Below are 16356 nucleotides of genomic sequence, written 5' to 3' on the forward strand. Positions count from 1 at the left end.
CTTGGTGGGCCTGGATTGACAATTGTTGTATTCGGCATCATTAGTTCGTTCGTTGTTATGTTGTAAGAATATTTTGGCTTAAAAATCTGATTAAGTTTTTGTCATTTGAAAAATCTGTCCCAAGGTAATCAGGCCCTTGCCAGGTTTTATCGACTTTTTTAAACTCTATGGCACTGGGCTCTGATGAGTTGAGAACTAATGGACTTTGGAATTCACTACATCAGGGTGTGCTGAGCGAAGTTGTTTCTAAATCTGAACTAGGGTTTGCACAGTGCCTTGGAGTTTCTCTTCAGAGCCGGCCTGCGACGAGATTTTGACCGGTCCGCTGACTGTACATCAGTACATTATGATATTACATTATTACTTATCGATTTTAGTCTATAAGTATGTTGATAGGTAATTGCCTGTCTGTTAGATGCACGCGATATCTCATGAAAGCGAGATTGAATCTGCTCCAGATTTTGAATGTGCGTTCATCATATGTCGGACCAGAAGCCTATTGATTTTGGATGAATTATGTTGTATAATTAGCGAGTTATTATTAATTAGTAATTAGACACAAGGTGTCACTATGGAGTAAGAGCGCTGTTTTGGGGGATTCCCTAACTTTCGATCTATAAGTCTTCGTCTCTGACCGATATTCTCGTTACACTTTTAGCAGATTATGATAAATTCATTATGTGTTTTTTGGTCTCAATTTTTTTGTAAAGTTTAAGCGATTTATAATTTTCTTTCTTGCATTAGCGAATAAATATGTGATTAAGATATTGAATACTGTTCATGTAATAATCCGGCCCACCTAGGACTTCATTTTCCCACATCTCGCCCACCGACTAGAGAAGTTTCCCACCACTGGTCTTGAATATGTTTCCATGCTTACCGAGCTTCACTGATTGTTGAAGTCTTGAATCGCAATCTAAAATCAATCCTGTAACATGGTTGGTTATTTTACATGGTCTTGTGGTTCGCGACTTCCTCTGCCATCAAATTTGAAGCGAATAACTGGCTGAGTAATCCAATACCCGACATGGACCAAATTCAAACAATCTTATTTTAGAATTTATTCCAAATTGTTGAGTTATTCTATTTTGGCTATCCCTGCTACCTAGCGTTCTATTACAGTGATTCACCTTGGTATTCGAACGATCGATACTCGAACAATTCGGTAGTCGACCAGAAATTTCTTGCCAAAAATGCTGCGCTATTCAAACAGAAATTACGCGCTCGAACACCCAAGCGAATTAAAATAATTACCATTGTTTCTTAGGTAATCCCGTAGCATCATATATTTTGTTGAATCACAAGATTAGTTTATGTCAAGAGTGAGGTTTAGTCCATGATTCGTAAGTATTAGCAAGCTGTTATTACCCTTTTCTAACATTCCCCTTTCCTTAGTTTGGTAATTTCACCATTTCAAGAGTATGGTTTTTTACATAATATAACATTGGTACATGCACTTCTGGAGCGCCGTTCCTTATGCCAAAAAGTTGGCGCTCCAGAAGTATGTGTACCAATATGGAGGTAACTAATTTTTTCGCTTGTTTTACATAAAGTTGTGTAAAGGGACTGAAACATATGGGCAGGGGTATATTCACTTGGCTAATGCAGAAAGTCCCCCAACTCGTAATAGTACTAAAAAACGGAAAATGGAACAAAATTATGGTCTAACCTGGGACACATACTACGAGAGTACGTAAGGTTTGGTACTTAATCAAATTGGTAGTCGAACACCAAAACGAATTGTTCGACTACCTAGGTATCACTGTAGCTATATTCCACAACGAATATCTCCATTAGAAAGCACAAGCACTAAAGCTCATTTTATTGAACAAAAAGAAAATTAATAACACTGGCCATTTGAAACACGATGAAAACAAAGGACTGAAAATGTATATTTATAAATAATTTATTTACTTCCCATTCGTCAAAAAGCCCTCCTCGTGAAACAAAACTTGACGAAAACCGTGCATCAGAAAGAATGTAAACTAATTAAGAATGAGAAACAGACATTTTAGTTGGTCAAAGACTCTAAGAAACGCCCTTTTTAATCCAACAGAAAAGCTCCCCCCCTCATCTAGAAGTTGAAATTGGTGTAAAAAGCAGTATATCAAAGCAGTACAGTATATCAAAAAAAATAATACTTAGCAATTTAGTTTTCACAAACAACATTAAACATGAATTGAAAACAAATACAACATGATGAATGCTGTTAGTTGCATCGACTGCTATCGACAGATTTAGATATTTATTTTCATCGTGCAAGAATCAATGCAAAACAAACACAAATAAATATAACAAAAATCGGAAAACATTGAATGTAGCGATTTACGAAGGGTCACGAAAGACTCAGTGAGTCATCCAGTCAGAGACACCTTGTTGCTAAGTTTAAAAAGCAAATATTGCAAAGGAACAATTTTTTAAAGAGATCGACTTAAACTACACAATCATGAAAAATTATTGAAAAAAACAATTAGGATTCATTTTATATAGATGGCTTGGTCATTTAGCTTCTACAGCACGAGTCGGCAACTTTTTGTCGCTCGCAGGCCAAAATAATGGTTGCAAGTCATTGGCGGGCCGCACATATTTTTAGAAAGTTGAAAACCGAACAGATGATAGTTTTTATAATAAAAATGAAGCAGTGATACATTTCTCGACTAGGATGTAGATGACGGGCACCGGATTGTAGTATGTGTACCAGGTTAGAGTTAGAGGCCATAATTTCAGGTACAAATACTACAGTAGTCACTTGGCTAGTCTCCGAAATCGTAATAGAACTAAAATAAGGAAAATTGGAATAAAATTATGGCCTAACCCTAACCTGGTACACATACTACGTTTCGGTGTCCGCCATCTTGGTTCACATATTTATATATAACAAGCACACACGCAGGTCCCAACTCCCATGGGGGATAATTAAGTGCAAGAGCTTTATGGCAGCATTTTTGAAGTCTATTGCAAAAAAGGTGAACGGAAAAGCAACATTTTATAAAGTTGCGACAAAAAACTAATTAACCTCATTAAAAAATATTATTTTGAAATATATTCGGAATAGTAAATTATTATGTTATTATAATCCCACTATTAACTTATTATAGTTACGAACAGTGATGTCATAATTCTCCTTTCATTGCTGTTGTGTTGTCACTACCCTTCCCAAACCAGTTGTTGTACGCCAGTAAAGCAGCGTTTTTCGCTGAAATCACAGACATTTCCATGGCACTGGCAACCCACTCCATAGGGCTAGTATAATACAATCCAGCAGAGTTTAGAACAAATGATGTGAGCTCCTCTGGTGGCCTATAACAACAAAAAGATTTAGAAATGGATTTTGCATATAGGAGTGAGCTTTTCAGGATAATTTACTATTGTAGAAGACTTGAATACTGGCTTGGCGGTGTGGCGCATCGTGCTAAGCGTTAGGAATACGCTTGCCACCGCATCTCTCTCAGCGGTGTGGCGCGTCGTGCTAAGCATTAGGAATATGCTTGCCACCGCACCTCTAATTACCCTTCGTGGGTTCGCAGGTTCGAATCCCATACGGGGATGATTATGTGCGAGAGGATTGCTGGACTCCTCGCCACCGTACGGTGGTTCACGTAATCGCTGGTCGGTTACGGCTTCCTCCACCATCAAGTCCATGCTTCTGAAAACAAATAACTAACTAATCCCATACCCAACATGGAATGGTAACCGGACGAGAGGCCGTGGTTTGCCATATGGTTAAGCCGTCTTATCGGCTTTCCGCTCCCCCTGGATAAATATGTAAACCCTATCCTATACAGAAGGTGACTTCTAAATCCATATAAGTCAGTGGTTCCCAAAGTTGATTAATCGGGGCCAAAATTAGAAGCAGAAAGATACTCGCGGGCCGGGAGAGTGAAGCGCCCGCACCGGATCGATACAGGTACTATACGTGTAACTTATTGTGATGTAACAATTTGGTGGAATCTGTAAAAGAGAAAGGTGTTAAACTATTTCCAACCAGGTATGGCGGGCCATATTAAATCAATACACTGGCCGCGGTTTGGAAACCACTGATGTAAGAGATCTCTCTGGTGATTGACCCGAAATCTCACCCTTAGATGCCAAATAGAGATATCAGCAGTCACATGTAATTTGTCAGAGTCACTTGTCACTTCGAATAAAGAAAACATTCAACAATAAAGTGTATGTAATAAATACAGTATCAAAATGACAGGTGATGTGAGGGACGGATTGTTCCGTCATCTAGTCTACAGCACCTTTTTAAAAATAAGAAAAATAAACAAATAAAAAGAGAAGTAACAGTATATCACAATAGAATTGAATAGATTTCCGGTTGCTCATTGGCGTACACTAGTGGTGACAGTATCAAACCTTTAATATAGCATTATGGGAAATCGACAAATTCAAACCACTTGATTGACGGGGGAAAACCCGAGTCTTGTTAACAAAACAAACATCCTCCGAAGCAAATGACAATTGAAAAGGCAGGGTAAGTTTTAATACCACGATCAAAATATTTAAAGTTTGTGATAGTAGTGTTCTGTATAACAATTGTTCTATCAGAACTCTTTCCACTTTTGAGTTAAAAGGGCTTGTAACCGGCCGAGAGGCCGTGGTTCGCCATAAAATTAAGCCGTCTGAACGACCTTTCTCTCCCCCAGGATGAATATTACGACGGTCGCGACTTACGCTGTTTCGAGGTTACGAACGCACTTCCAATAAAATATAATTCTGTACAGGAAGTCCTCGGGTTACGACGGTCGCGACTTACGCTGTTTCGAGGTTACGAACGCACTCCCAATAAAATATAATTCTGTCCAGGGAGTCCTCGGGTTACATCGGTCGCGACTTACGCTGTTTCGAGGTTACGAACACGCACTCCATAAGGCTGTTTCGACGTTACGAACGCACTCCATAAAGAATATAAAAGATAATACTGTACTGTACAGTATTTGCTTCTATTCATGTGATATGGAATTGTTTTCTGTTTTTTTAATAAAGTACTTTTTTGCATTATTTGTACATTTTATTACAGTACCATACTTTACAATACAGTACGATATGTATAGAGTAATTTATGTACTGTACAGTATAATGTTCCGACTTACACTGAAATTCGAACGAAACAACGTCGTAGGTCGAGGACTCCCTGTATATATAAAATCCAAATTTTTATTATTTCACTTACTCATAGACAGGGTATGCCTTCCATACAACAGTTGCTTTCGTAGTGTACGATTCAAATAGGTAATCTCTCTGTTCATCAGTCATTGGATCAGTGGTGAAGACTTTGTACACGGGATCAACCTCGTCTGATGTTGGATCGTAGTCTACGGGAATATGAAGACCAATGCTCCTGTATTAAAAATCAGGGATTATATGTAGAATTATTGGCGCTCCAGAAGTGTGTGTACCAACATGGAGGTAGCTAATTTTGTTCGCCTACTTTACATCAAGTTGTATAAAGGGACTGAAACCTATGGGCAGGGGGTTATATTCACTCAGCTAGCACAGTCAGTCCCCGAACTCGTAATAGAACTAAAATAAGGAAAATCAAAATAAAATTATGGTCTAACCCTAACCTGGTACACATACTTTGGGAATACTGACTGAGACGCGATGTGCAATTTATATCGGAGTCCAAACCTGAGGCGAAGATAGGAATTTTCAGAGGGAAGTTCTAAAATTTCTAATATTGCCAAGTTGGAGTCTTAAGGGCCCAAAAAGCGTTTCTAGCTATGAAAACTTGCTATGTATGATAAAGAAAATTTTTTTACAATGCGACCCTCAAAATCCCTCCGCTGGCTATGCTCCTGGTCCTAACATATATAAACTGATATACCAGTACTAATATATTAAAATAAATCCGAATCGAAGAAGGGATATATACTTCGACTTCCAAGCAAACCAAATGTTCAATCACAAAAGCGACTCTCCAGCCCAGAAAATTCATAATAATTAGGGCTGGAAATGGTTAACCGATTTTAGATGGTTAACGGTTTCGATTTATTTTAACTGTTAATTGATATCTAAGGTACAAAACATCTTTGTAGTGTATAATTTTTTTTTCAAAAATGATTACGTCATCGCAATTTCATCTCATGTGGCGTTTAATTCAAACGACACACTGCGGTTAACCGGTTAATTTTATTCGGTTAACGGTTGAAGTGTTTTTCTGAGACTCCCAACCCAGAAAATCCATATTATTGCATAAAATGTCTGTCTGAAACTTGACTCCAATCACAATTGAAGTCCCACACAATAAACAAGTTTTTGATGCCTTTAATTGAGAAACGGTTAAACAAACATCGCTTTACCTGTAGAATGTGTCCTGGTTTGAAACAAGAATTGATCCTGGACAGACTTTCCATGAGTTGCATTTGAATAAACTTGAATTCAATTTGCCTTTCACAAAATTTGCAGTGGTTTTCCTGAAAATAAGGTAGTGTGTTGATCGTGATTCCGAACGGTACGTGAAAATATGTTCATAGATTCTTCACCAGTGGTTCCCAAACTGGGGGTGATTATCCATAAAGAGGTAATTTGGCAATTTTAGGGAGTTACCCAGACGTTCACTGTTTTAACAATTTCTCCGGTACTTTTGACTAGTCTGTGGAAAAGTTGGACTAGTGAGAAGATACCATTATGACTGAGCGCTCCTGAAGACAAGAACCCACCTAAGTAGAACAATAATCTGGTGCTTTGCCGCCGACGAGGCGAAGTTAAGCGGCAATGTAATCCTAGCATCTAATCAATGAGCCTAGTCGTTTAGTCACTCACTCTGTAGGAACATGATAACAGATTGTGGGCTAAAATGCTGCTCTAGCACAAGTTTAGCTTTTTAGAGGTCGGATTAGAAGATACAATAGGTGTTTGTATCATCGCCATTTTTGGTCAAAGAAAAAATGATGATGATATGACTACTTTAATTGGGGCTCCCGAAGTATGCGAACCAAGATGGCGGACATTGGAATGTAATATGTGTACTAGGGAGCACCCTTTAATTTTATGAGGGGTAATTGAGCTTGTGGTAATTGCCGAAAGTACGCATTGTACATACAGAATTATGAAAGATAAAAAATTGCATTTCAGAGTGGAAGGGGAAGCAATAAACCAGTAATGGTGATGGAGCAACATTACCTATGATGAAGTCTAACATTAAATCATACTGAGGAAAATATTTCAAACATTGTTCGAATATCGTTTCAGTGGAAGAAATCGACTTAACCATGGTAACCACATTTCATTGAATGACAAATAGAAGAGTAGTTATTTTATAGCTAGCATTAGTTGGTGTATGGGGTAGAAAACAGAGAGAGTACAAGAACCCAGGTTATAAGGAAAAGATTCTAGATTATTGAAACTTTTCATACAATACAGAAGTTCATGTGTAAACAATGTTTTTCTTAATTTCATAGAAAGTTATGACTTCTGTTTTTTCGTCTCCCTGTAGAGTAGTTTACTTCACGCCACTCCAGACCAGTGCTACTCAACCAACCGGTTGTCCGAATCCGGCCCTTTCGAGTATTTGATTCGGACCGCACCTAATTCTTTATTTTAGATTATTACCTCACTCATAAAGTTTCCTTTTATAAAACGACTTCTATAGTTTTGAATATGCATGAAAAGAACTATAACACCATAATGAACAATCTTGATTAGCTAATAATAATTAGTCGGTCGAGAAAGTGAGTAGCCCTGGTCTAGACAACCAACTCGAAATACAACTCCATACCTGTATCGTTTTCCATTGACCTTTGAACTTGGACAGTTTTCTTCATTAGAACAAGCTGATGACAAGTCAATGTGGTACATGTCACTTTGTATTGGTGCCGCGATTATAACTATATCATAGGTCTTTGCTTGAGATGGACTGAACAGAAAAATAATGAAAAGCTGTAATAGGAAGCAGTAGAAGAGGATTTCAATAGCCTGGCCTATGTCGTCTGATCTGGGAATCGGACGACCTGGACCCGTTTCTCGAACAAAGGGCGGTACGGCGACCGCTTCAACTTGGGTGTAGCGATTATAACTATATCATAGGTCTTTGGTTGAGATGGACTGAACAGAAAAATAATGAATAGTAGTAGAATAGGTTTTCATATTTTGCGGGGAGAGCAAAGCCTCAGTCTCGGCATATGTAGTCTGATCTTGGATCCGAACCAACCGATCTAGACCCGTCCTTCAAACTAAGGGCTGGCAGTACGAGACACGCAGCCGTGTTGAGAAAGCTCGGCGACCGCTTCAACTTAGTGTGACACCCGGTAGTCTACTACAAATATTGACAAGTATTCAAATCACTGTATTATATAACTCCAATACATAGCCCTCAGTAAATACACTTAGAGTCTTAGACCAGTGGTCGGCAACCACCGGGCCGCGGCCCATCGCCGGTCCGTGGAAAGGTTACTACCGGTCCGCAGAAACGTGGCACAAAAAACGGACAATGTCCTAATAACATGTTTAGTTGATTAACAACTCGAACAATAATTAGTTGAAAAGAGTCTTTGCGATTTATTGGGTACTTCGGCAGTCTTTTGGGCAATACTACTTACTGAATACCCCGGCATTGCAAAGAAAGCTTCACAGGAATTTTTACATCTATGTGAAGTCGGGTTTTTGAAATTGACAACTACAAAATCGCAGTAGGCTGAACGTAAGAAACACATTACTTGAATAACATCACCTTTATTCTCTGAATTTAATATCAACCTATTTATCCTTTCACATATAATTTATTTCATCAGCTTATTACGTCTGTACAAGGTGGTCCGCCAAAATTCTGGTCAGGCTCTACCGGTCCGTCACCGAAAAAAGGTTGCCGACCACTGTCTTAGACCATTGGTTCTCAAAGTGGGGTCTGCGGTCGCTTAGGGGTTCGCGAAGCAATTTTGGCGGGACCCCGAAGCAACTTGTCACCGACACAGAAGCACTGCTGTGATGGTTTTCATAAGGGACAGTGATGAAAAGATTTTAGTATTTATTTGTGAAAATACACGTTTTTCTGCAAGAAGTAAAACATGAATTACACAAAAAAATTGGGCGTAGCAAATTTTTGACTAAAAGACTAAAAAAGTCGTTATTATTACCATGTGCGATTGCATTTTAGGATGTAACGCCTTTATGTTTGTATTTATAACACGTTTTTCTGCAAGAAGTAAAACATGAATTACACAAAAAAATCCTCAGATGCTTGTTTTCTGGCGCGCCCATCTCTGACATGATAACATGTTTTCATTCTAAATTTTTTCTGAACCAAAAAAATTGCAGGGGGATTTTATATAAAGTTTAAAAAAGTTTGAGAACAACCGAATTAGTTGATAGGTTGAGACTTTGCTTTGAGCAAATTTACATGAAATTTGCTTTGTAACGCCATATAAGGATAGCAACTGTTTCTACGAAATAGCAGGTATATTGGTAAGCTTGCGTTAAATTATAGTTTAATTGAAGGACCTGCAGTTTCGTGCGCAATACATTAGAATCCTCCTCAAAGGCAAATAGTTAAGATAAACATTAATTTTCTATCTTTACAATTTTTTTAAAAATTCATTACACCGGAGAATATTCAAAAAAATAAAATTAACATACCTTTGTTTTGTGAAAACACTAAATTTTTCTGTTTTAGACGCAGCATTATACACTACTTTCGATACTTGTTCGTTTATAATATTCGCTGATGAATTCTTGACGAGTTCTCCGCAGACTAACTTGTTGCCTCCTTTTACAGACCATAGACCAGGTTGTATGCCAGCCATTGATACTGCGGCTGAAATTGTAACAGAGAAATAGAAAAATTGTAATCCTCAACAGAGTCAACATCACAAGCTTTCAGCTTCTTCCACCGCCCAAGTTATGGCATAGCCAGGGGGGTTTGAGCGTCGAAACCCCCCTCCTTTTGAAAATTTTGGAAGACAAAGTAGGGTCTGCGGTCGCTTAGGGGTTCGCGAAGCGATTTTGGCGGGACCCCGAAGCAACTTGTTACCGACACAGAAGCACTGCTATGATGGTTTTCATAAGGGACGGTGATGAAAAGGTTTTAGTATTTATTTGTGAAAATACACGTTTTTCTGCAAGAAGTAAAACATGAATTACACAAAAAAATCGGGCGTAGCAAATTTTTGACTAAAAGACTAAAAAAGTCGCTTATAACATGTGCGATTGCAGTTAAAATCGCAGATTGTTTTCGTCAGCACAACGTGCCATACAGACTATAAACAAACTTTACATCTGTATTTAATTCTCTTGAAATCACGAATTTCCATCAACATACGCATGTCTTAATCCAGGAGAATGATGGTAATTACTTCTTGGTTCTCACACGAAATTATGAGTTTTTTATGAAAAGCGAGTTACTATATAGTATTCAGTGGTGAGGAGATGCTAAAGATAATAAAGGAGTGAACACAAATTTTTTGATTAAAAAGCAGCATTGTAAAATACTAAAAATGAAGGAAAACACCGTAAGTTTTGTTTTCGGAGGCCCGAGACAGATAAAAAATGCTTTTTTAGACATTGCGTGTCACAAAAAAATTATTAGTAGGGAAGTAAATTCCAGAGAAAACACTGGAAAACACAACCATTAACGGCAAACTCTCTCGCAATAAAATCGGTATCATATATTTAGAGGAGAAATTTATAATTGTAAAATTTTCATAATTAGTAAGAGTACTTTGAATCAAACACCACAGGAGATAATATTGCGATGAACTAATTATTTTTCAAGAAATTGTATAGTAGAAAGTTAATTTATACCTGAAGTGTTAGTTAATGGTCAAAATAAATTGAAACCGTTAACCATCTAAAATCGGTTAACCGATTAACTAATCCCAGCCCTAGTTATTTGTAATACCCAAGATCAGTAATAAACACTGATCAAGCAGAATGACAGAACAGACATACATTTTATTGCCTATGGAGAATAATAATAATTCGACTTACTAACGAATCCATTAACGCTGGCATTCTGGCCGTAGTTTGTTCTCAAACCTGGCGACACCAAATTGTCAATCATGAATTCGCCAATCCCATCAGAAGAAAACTCAGCAACTCCAGTGATCTGGATTAAACAAGGCTGGTTGTGAGATGTCCACTCTCCTATGTTATGTAGCATATAAAAGGACCTTCAAAATAAGACCTTATCATACTAGCTTTTGTTATTGGTTAGCGCGCAACGCCAAGGTTTATTGAATTATTTTCTTGTTGTGCGACGTTTTTCCATCGCAGCGGGAAGTACACTCGTGAAATGTAAGCGATATTTTATTACTTCCAAATGTCATATAACGTTCATTCTTATATTGCTGGGTAGGAAATGAGCTATTCTTCCAAACAAGACCATAACAAACATTCCAGACCTCATGGTTTACATACAGCGTCTGAAATTGCGCTAATGCACCGATTCGCATAGAACAGGTTAACGGTAGAACGGTAGCTCCCTAATTACATCAATGAATGTTACATATGCAATAATATGCTTATGAAGCGCCATATCATTACGACTCGGACATGACATATATGTGGTACTGATCCGATATAGAAATGTTCTCTGCTCCGTTAGAAAAAAATGAAAACAGTGGATAAAAAAACATTAAAAGGGGGCTGACAAGACTGTGACGTCAGCAACCCCTAATAAGCTGTTTATCTTGTACAGTGAAACTTAGATGAACTAAAATAGTTTACCTGAGTGGCATGCACAAAATCGTTCCCTCCTATCGCATGCAAAAAGCCTTGAACAGTGTCGTAACTATGACCTTGTTTTTGAAGGTCGTATATTCTAAATAAAAGTGTGCGCGTGAGTAGTGGAAGCATGCAGTGAAAATTGCAATTGTTTTGGGGGATGAAATAATTTTAATTCATTTATTTGAAAATGGGTGATTCTGTATTTTACTTGTCATTTATTCCACTCATTCTGTACAGTTTTATGGAGTGCAAATACAATCAGTGTCGAATTTTCTTAGTGGAATGACATACTATATTTCACTTCCATTAATTAAAGCATCTTCATCATAAAACAGTATTCTTAATTACCCCAAGTTAAAAAAGGAGATACCAGGAAAGACTTATACATAAAAGGTCTTATTCTTGCCACCCAGTCATATACCATAATCATGTGTGTATTTGTTATTTATTTATGTAAATATATGTGTTTTCTTGGTTTGAAAAATGCAATAAAATCTCTCTCTCTCTCATAAGACTCTCTCATGTTATAAGAAGCAACTAGGTAAGAAATGACTGAAAACTTTGAGTTTATGAGACACAAAAAACATACAGTTTTGCTGTGAAGTGCATTGTCAAGTCTATGTATCTGAAACAAATAACTGGCTAACTAATCTCATACCCGACATGGACCCGTAACCGGAAGAGAGGCCACGGTTCGCCATATGATGAAACGTCTTATCTTTTTTCTTCCTTCGGAAAAATATGCAAATCCTATCTTACTCTAGGGCCTTGTAAAGCGTAAAGCGTGATTAATCACTATGGTTATCGAGCAGCGACACCTAAATTGTCTTACCCCACAAATTTATTTATGAATCTTTTCTCAAGCCATTGCAGTCGAAATAAATCCAATCCGAATGTCCAGAACATTTTCAATAAAGATACAATAGACCATGTGCTTGTCTGTAATACATAATCTTTTCCATCGAAAATTCCAAGTGTGCTGGAAAAAGAACTTGCTTCTTGCAGATCTGTCCATGATAAAGACATTTATTTGTTGTTATTTGAAAATTTGCCCGTATAAATACACCGACTATACAATTCAATGGTGAGCGAACGCATACTACTTCTTTTATCAATACTTTTCTACCTAAAAACTGTACGCTTTAAACCTTACTAGAAGTTTTGTTCGCTCTCCCGATTCTATAATCAGTTTTATTTATTTTGTTTCTATCAATTACTTTATCGTCTATTATGCTGGTTAGGGAGTCAGAATCAACTTTTATATTTCATTTTCAACAATATCTCGAGATAGATATTTAGTCTTGATTACAGCCACGGTAAAAAAGCCTGCTTCACATAAACACAAAGTCACAAATGGAATGAGAGCATGCAACGTTTTTTAAACCAAGGAAGTTTAATCTTTATCTAAGGAAATCTTAAAGCTCATTAAATTTTCTTTTTATAACACCATCACAGATTAGATCGATGTGATTTTCCTTTTTCTTTTCCAGTAAAGGTAGGAGATATAAGTTGGTTGAAAAGAAATCACAAATCACAAGATTTTGAACGCCCTAGCAAATTGAAACCACTCATTTTGAGAACCACTGTGCTAGAAATATTATATCCATCACTCACTAGGAGAATCCTTGACAAACTTCTTCATGTACAGGTTCTTGCTATGTATGATTGAGCCACCGCTTTCATATTCTCGTCCATCTATCGTGACAGTGTCGAGACGGCCACAAATTCTCGAATCTTTTTCAAATAAGTCAATTTGAACATTTTTTCCGAATTTTTCACGAACAAAATGAGAAGCTGATGAACCCCCAATTCCTCCACCGATTATCGCTGAAATAAATGAATAAAGAAATGTTTGAAGATTGATTTTGACGTTTTGTCGTCTTTCGCTTCGAAGATGTGTAGAAGCGCCACTGATACCTTATGAGTTACGAGAGAGAGGGAGAGAGATTTTATTTCCACAAAACAATGTTAAAAAGGACAATAGTACTGGTTTATATATAAATACAGTGCAGTGAATATTTAATCATTGATTTGCAGTACAGCGCACTATCCAAACTCCAAGAATTTCCCTCCATTTGGCTCAATAAAACAAACACTCTATGTGTCTCACAAACGAGGGGCGTCTGGCACCACGTCAGATGCGTCATATCACACCATGCTTGTCTCAATAATAATCTAAGTTAATCGCGGCCGTCACATGACCAAAATTGCCGTTTTTTGCTAAAAACTCTCGAATGCTACGGTAAAATTTTTTTTTCTTCAGTAAGTCGGATTATTTTTTCCCAAGGAATTCAATGATGACGTTATTAAATTGCGCTTTTTTGTAGTATTTTGCGCAACTCCATTATACTGTATTATTACCGATATTGAGGGACAACAATGTCCAGACGTCTCCCAAAGGTGGGGTGTCTGATCATCAGTAAAATGGGTTTCTCTGAAACGGGACAATGTCACCCGATTTGTATATTGTGCCGTACTGAATTGTGGGGTCTCGTACCTAACATACTTCTAGTGAGCGTATCGCAATAATTTTTTGACATATCAATCCTAACTCTCACCTGACTATGCCTTCCAAAAATTACGTCACTACGACGCCACAATCTTGTCATAGAGCTTGTCAAATATACATACGATCGCCCGAAATGGCAACGGCGCCGTCGACAAAGAACTGACTAATGACAGCGATCTCTCTCATATTGGGATCGTTGCGAGAAGAAAACGAGAGAACTAGTTATTCGATTTCGGATGCTCATCTGCGTGTCTTGGACAACAGTTTGTATAGTTTGAAGGGCTCTATCACGTCACTGTGACGTCGTAGTGGCGTAATTTTTGGATGGCGTAGTCAGGTGAGGGTTAAGATTGATATTTCAAAAAATTGTTATGCTACGCCCACTAGAAGTGGATTAGGTACGAAACTACATGAGACCCGAATTGTGTTGGTCAGTATGCAAGATATGTAAGAAGCTAGGCTCCTAGTTATTGGGAGAACCGAAACCTTTTCAGCAAATGTGGATGTGGATTTTCAATAGTCTTGAAGGTCTAAAAAGTGCTTCAAGCCATAAAAAATTGCTACTAATATTTTTTTATATTCACACATCACGTAACTGTTTGCTGTATTTTAAGGAGTTACGGCATTTATTTCGCTAAACACCATTTTACCATATAACTGATTTTCCTGTTCTTGTGCCTTTAAAATAAAGGGCTTCTACATTGTGGAAAAAATAAACATATGTACTTAGTGTTAACATACAGACTTACCTATTTGACTTGGTGGATCCACTGCTGTTCCTCTCACGACTGTATGCAAAAAAAGCACAAGAACCAATTTCGATAAAAATCTGCCGTCCATGTTCTAAAGTTCGACTGACCCAATCTTTACTACTAAACCTGTCATTAACAATATTAGAAAACAAGATATTTACAGATTTAGCTGAGCAAACTAGGGCGCAGGTTCACTAAACGCTGTTCCATTCATTCTAAAATAATATGGCAGGTACGAGGTAATTCGAAAGAAACGTGCGAAAGAACAGTGTTAAGGGAGCTGATCGGTATACATTACCACAATTCATCTTAAAATCAGATAGAATTTACATATTTATCCCAGGAGAAAGTAAAGCTGATAAGACGGCTCAACCATATGGCGAACCATTCCATGTCGGGTATGAAATTGGTTAGTTACTTGTTTTCGGAAGCATGGACTTGATAATGGAGGAAGGGTAACCGACCAGTACTTTTGGCAATGGCTATTTGAACCAGTAAACCCTTAGACTAAGTATAAATCGAAGGCGTGTTCGTTCCCTGTATTCTGAAAACAGTTTTTATTATTTACCTTTTTCAATGTCATTCATAGTCCCAGTATAAGTTTATCTCGACTCCATAATCACCGTAATACCGGTAGACGATAGAATAATTGATAAAGTAAAAACTGATTACCGGTACGGAATCAGGAAAGCGAACAAAAACCTATTTATCGTTTTCAATGTTGTTACGGTATCGCCTGTTGTTTGTTTTTTTATTATTCTGAATTTGAAAGTCTATAGGCTATGTGTCTACAAATCGTCTCTCGAAATAACATTCATGATAGCGTATGACACTGAACGCCCACTTTCAACCACAAAAACAACCGCGATTTCACTAACTTGGGCCACGCGTGGCGGCGACGTTCCCCGGGCAACCGCTAGGGGTAAATAAATGGCCAACCTCCTAGTGGTGAAAACAGAATAGGATTTGTTTCAATATATTTATCTCAGAGGTTTAAATTTTAAAATACCCGATCTGTTCAATTAGATACTAGAACATACTAAATACTAAACTCCATTTTAATCCTGCTGTTCAGTGTTGAATCATGGAGCTCCATCATTATTGCTTTTCTGATTTTTGGACACGTAGTGGACATAACGATCGTTTCAATATTATGTTGTTGTTGTTCTTGTTCTTTGACACGTTTTTAAAAAGTCGCTTTTCTCTTCGAATACTGGACCAATTGCTTTGAAATTTTCAGTGGTTGAAGATAAAATTTTTCTCCAGAAGGCTATTACTTTTTTTTTCGCCATGACGTCATCAAAATTATTGCCATTGGGTGGCGCTACGTGTCCATATATTTGAGCATAGCTCTCTTGTTTTTAATGACATGCAATCGTATTCAAAAATTTTATCATGCATACCACAAACATGGGAAGAAAATTTATTAAA

General features: G+C 37.5%; 1 protein-coding gene across 1 annotated transcript; it reads right to left on the reverse strand.

Annotated features, from left to right (window-relative positions):
- Positions 1 to 1807: 1807 nt before the first annotated feature.
- Positions 1808 to 15072, reverse strand: LOC120340686 (prenylcysteine oxidase 1-like). Its single transcript, XM_078120100.1, has 10 exons — positions 14923 to 15072; positions 13279 to 13491; positions 12497 to 12671; positions 11665 to 11758; positions 10927 to 11044; positions 9577 to 9754; positions 7724 to 7861; positions 6306 to 6419; positions 5177 to 5344; positions 1808 to 3300 (listed from the first exon to the last, which is right to left on the reverse strand). The coding sequence occupies exons 1-10, from the start codon at positions 15011 to 15013 to the stop codon at positions 3114 to 3116; spliced, it is 1476 nt and encodes a 491-aa protein (XP_077976226.1). The 5' UTR covers positions 15014 to 15072; the 3' UTR covers positions 1808 to 3113.
- Positions 15073 to 16356: the final 1284 nt, after the last annotated feature.

The sequence above is a fragment of the Styela clava genome, chromosome 14, assembly GCF_964204865.1.
Source record: "Styela clava chromosome 14, kaStyClav1.hap1.2, whole genome shotgun sequence".
In the NCBI taxonomy this organism is placed as follows: Eukaryota; Metazoa; Chordata; class Ascidiacea; order Stolidobranchia; family Styelidae; genus Styela; species Styela clava.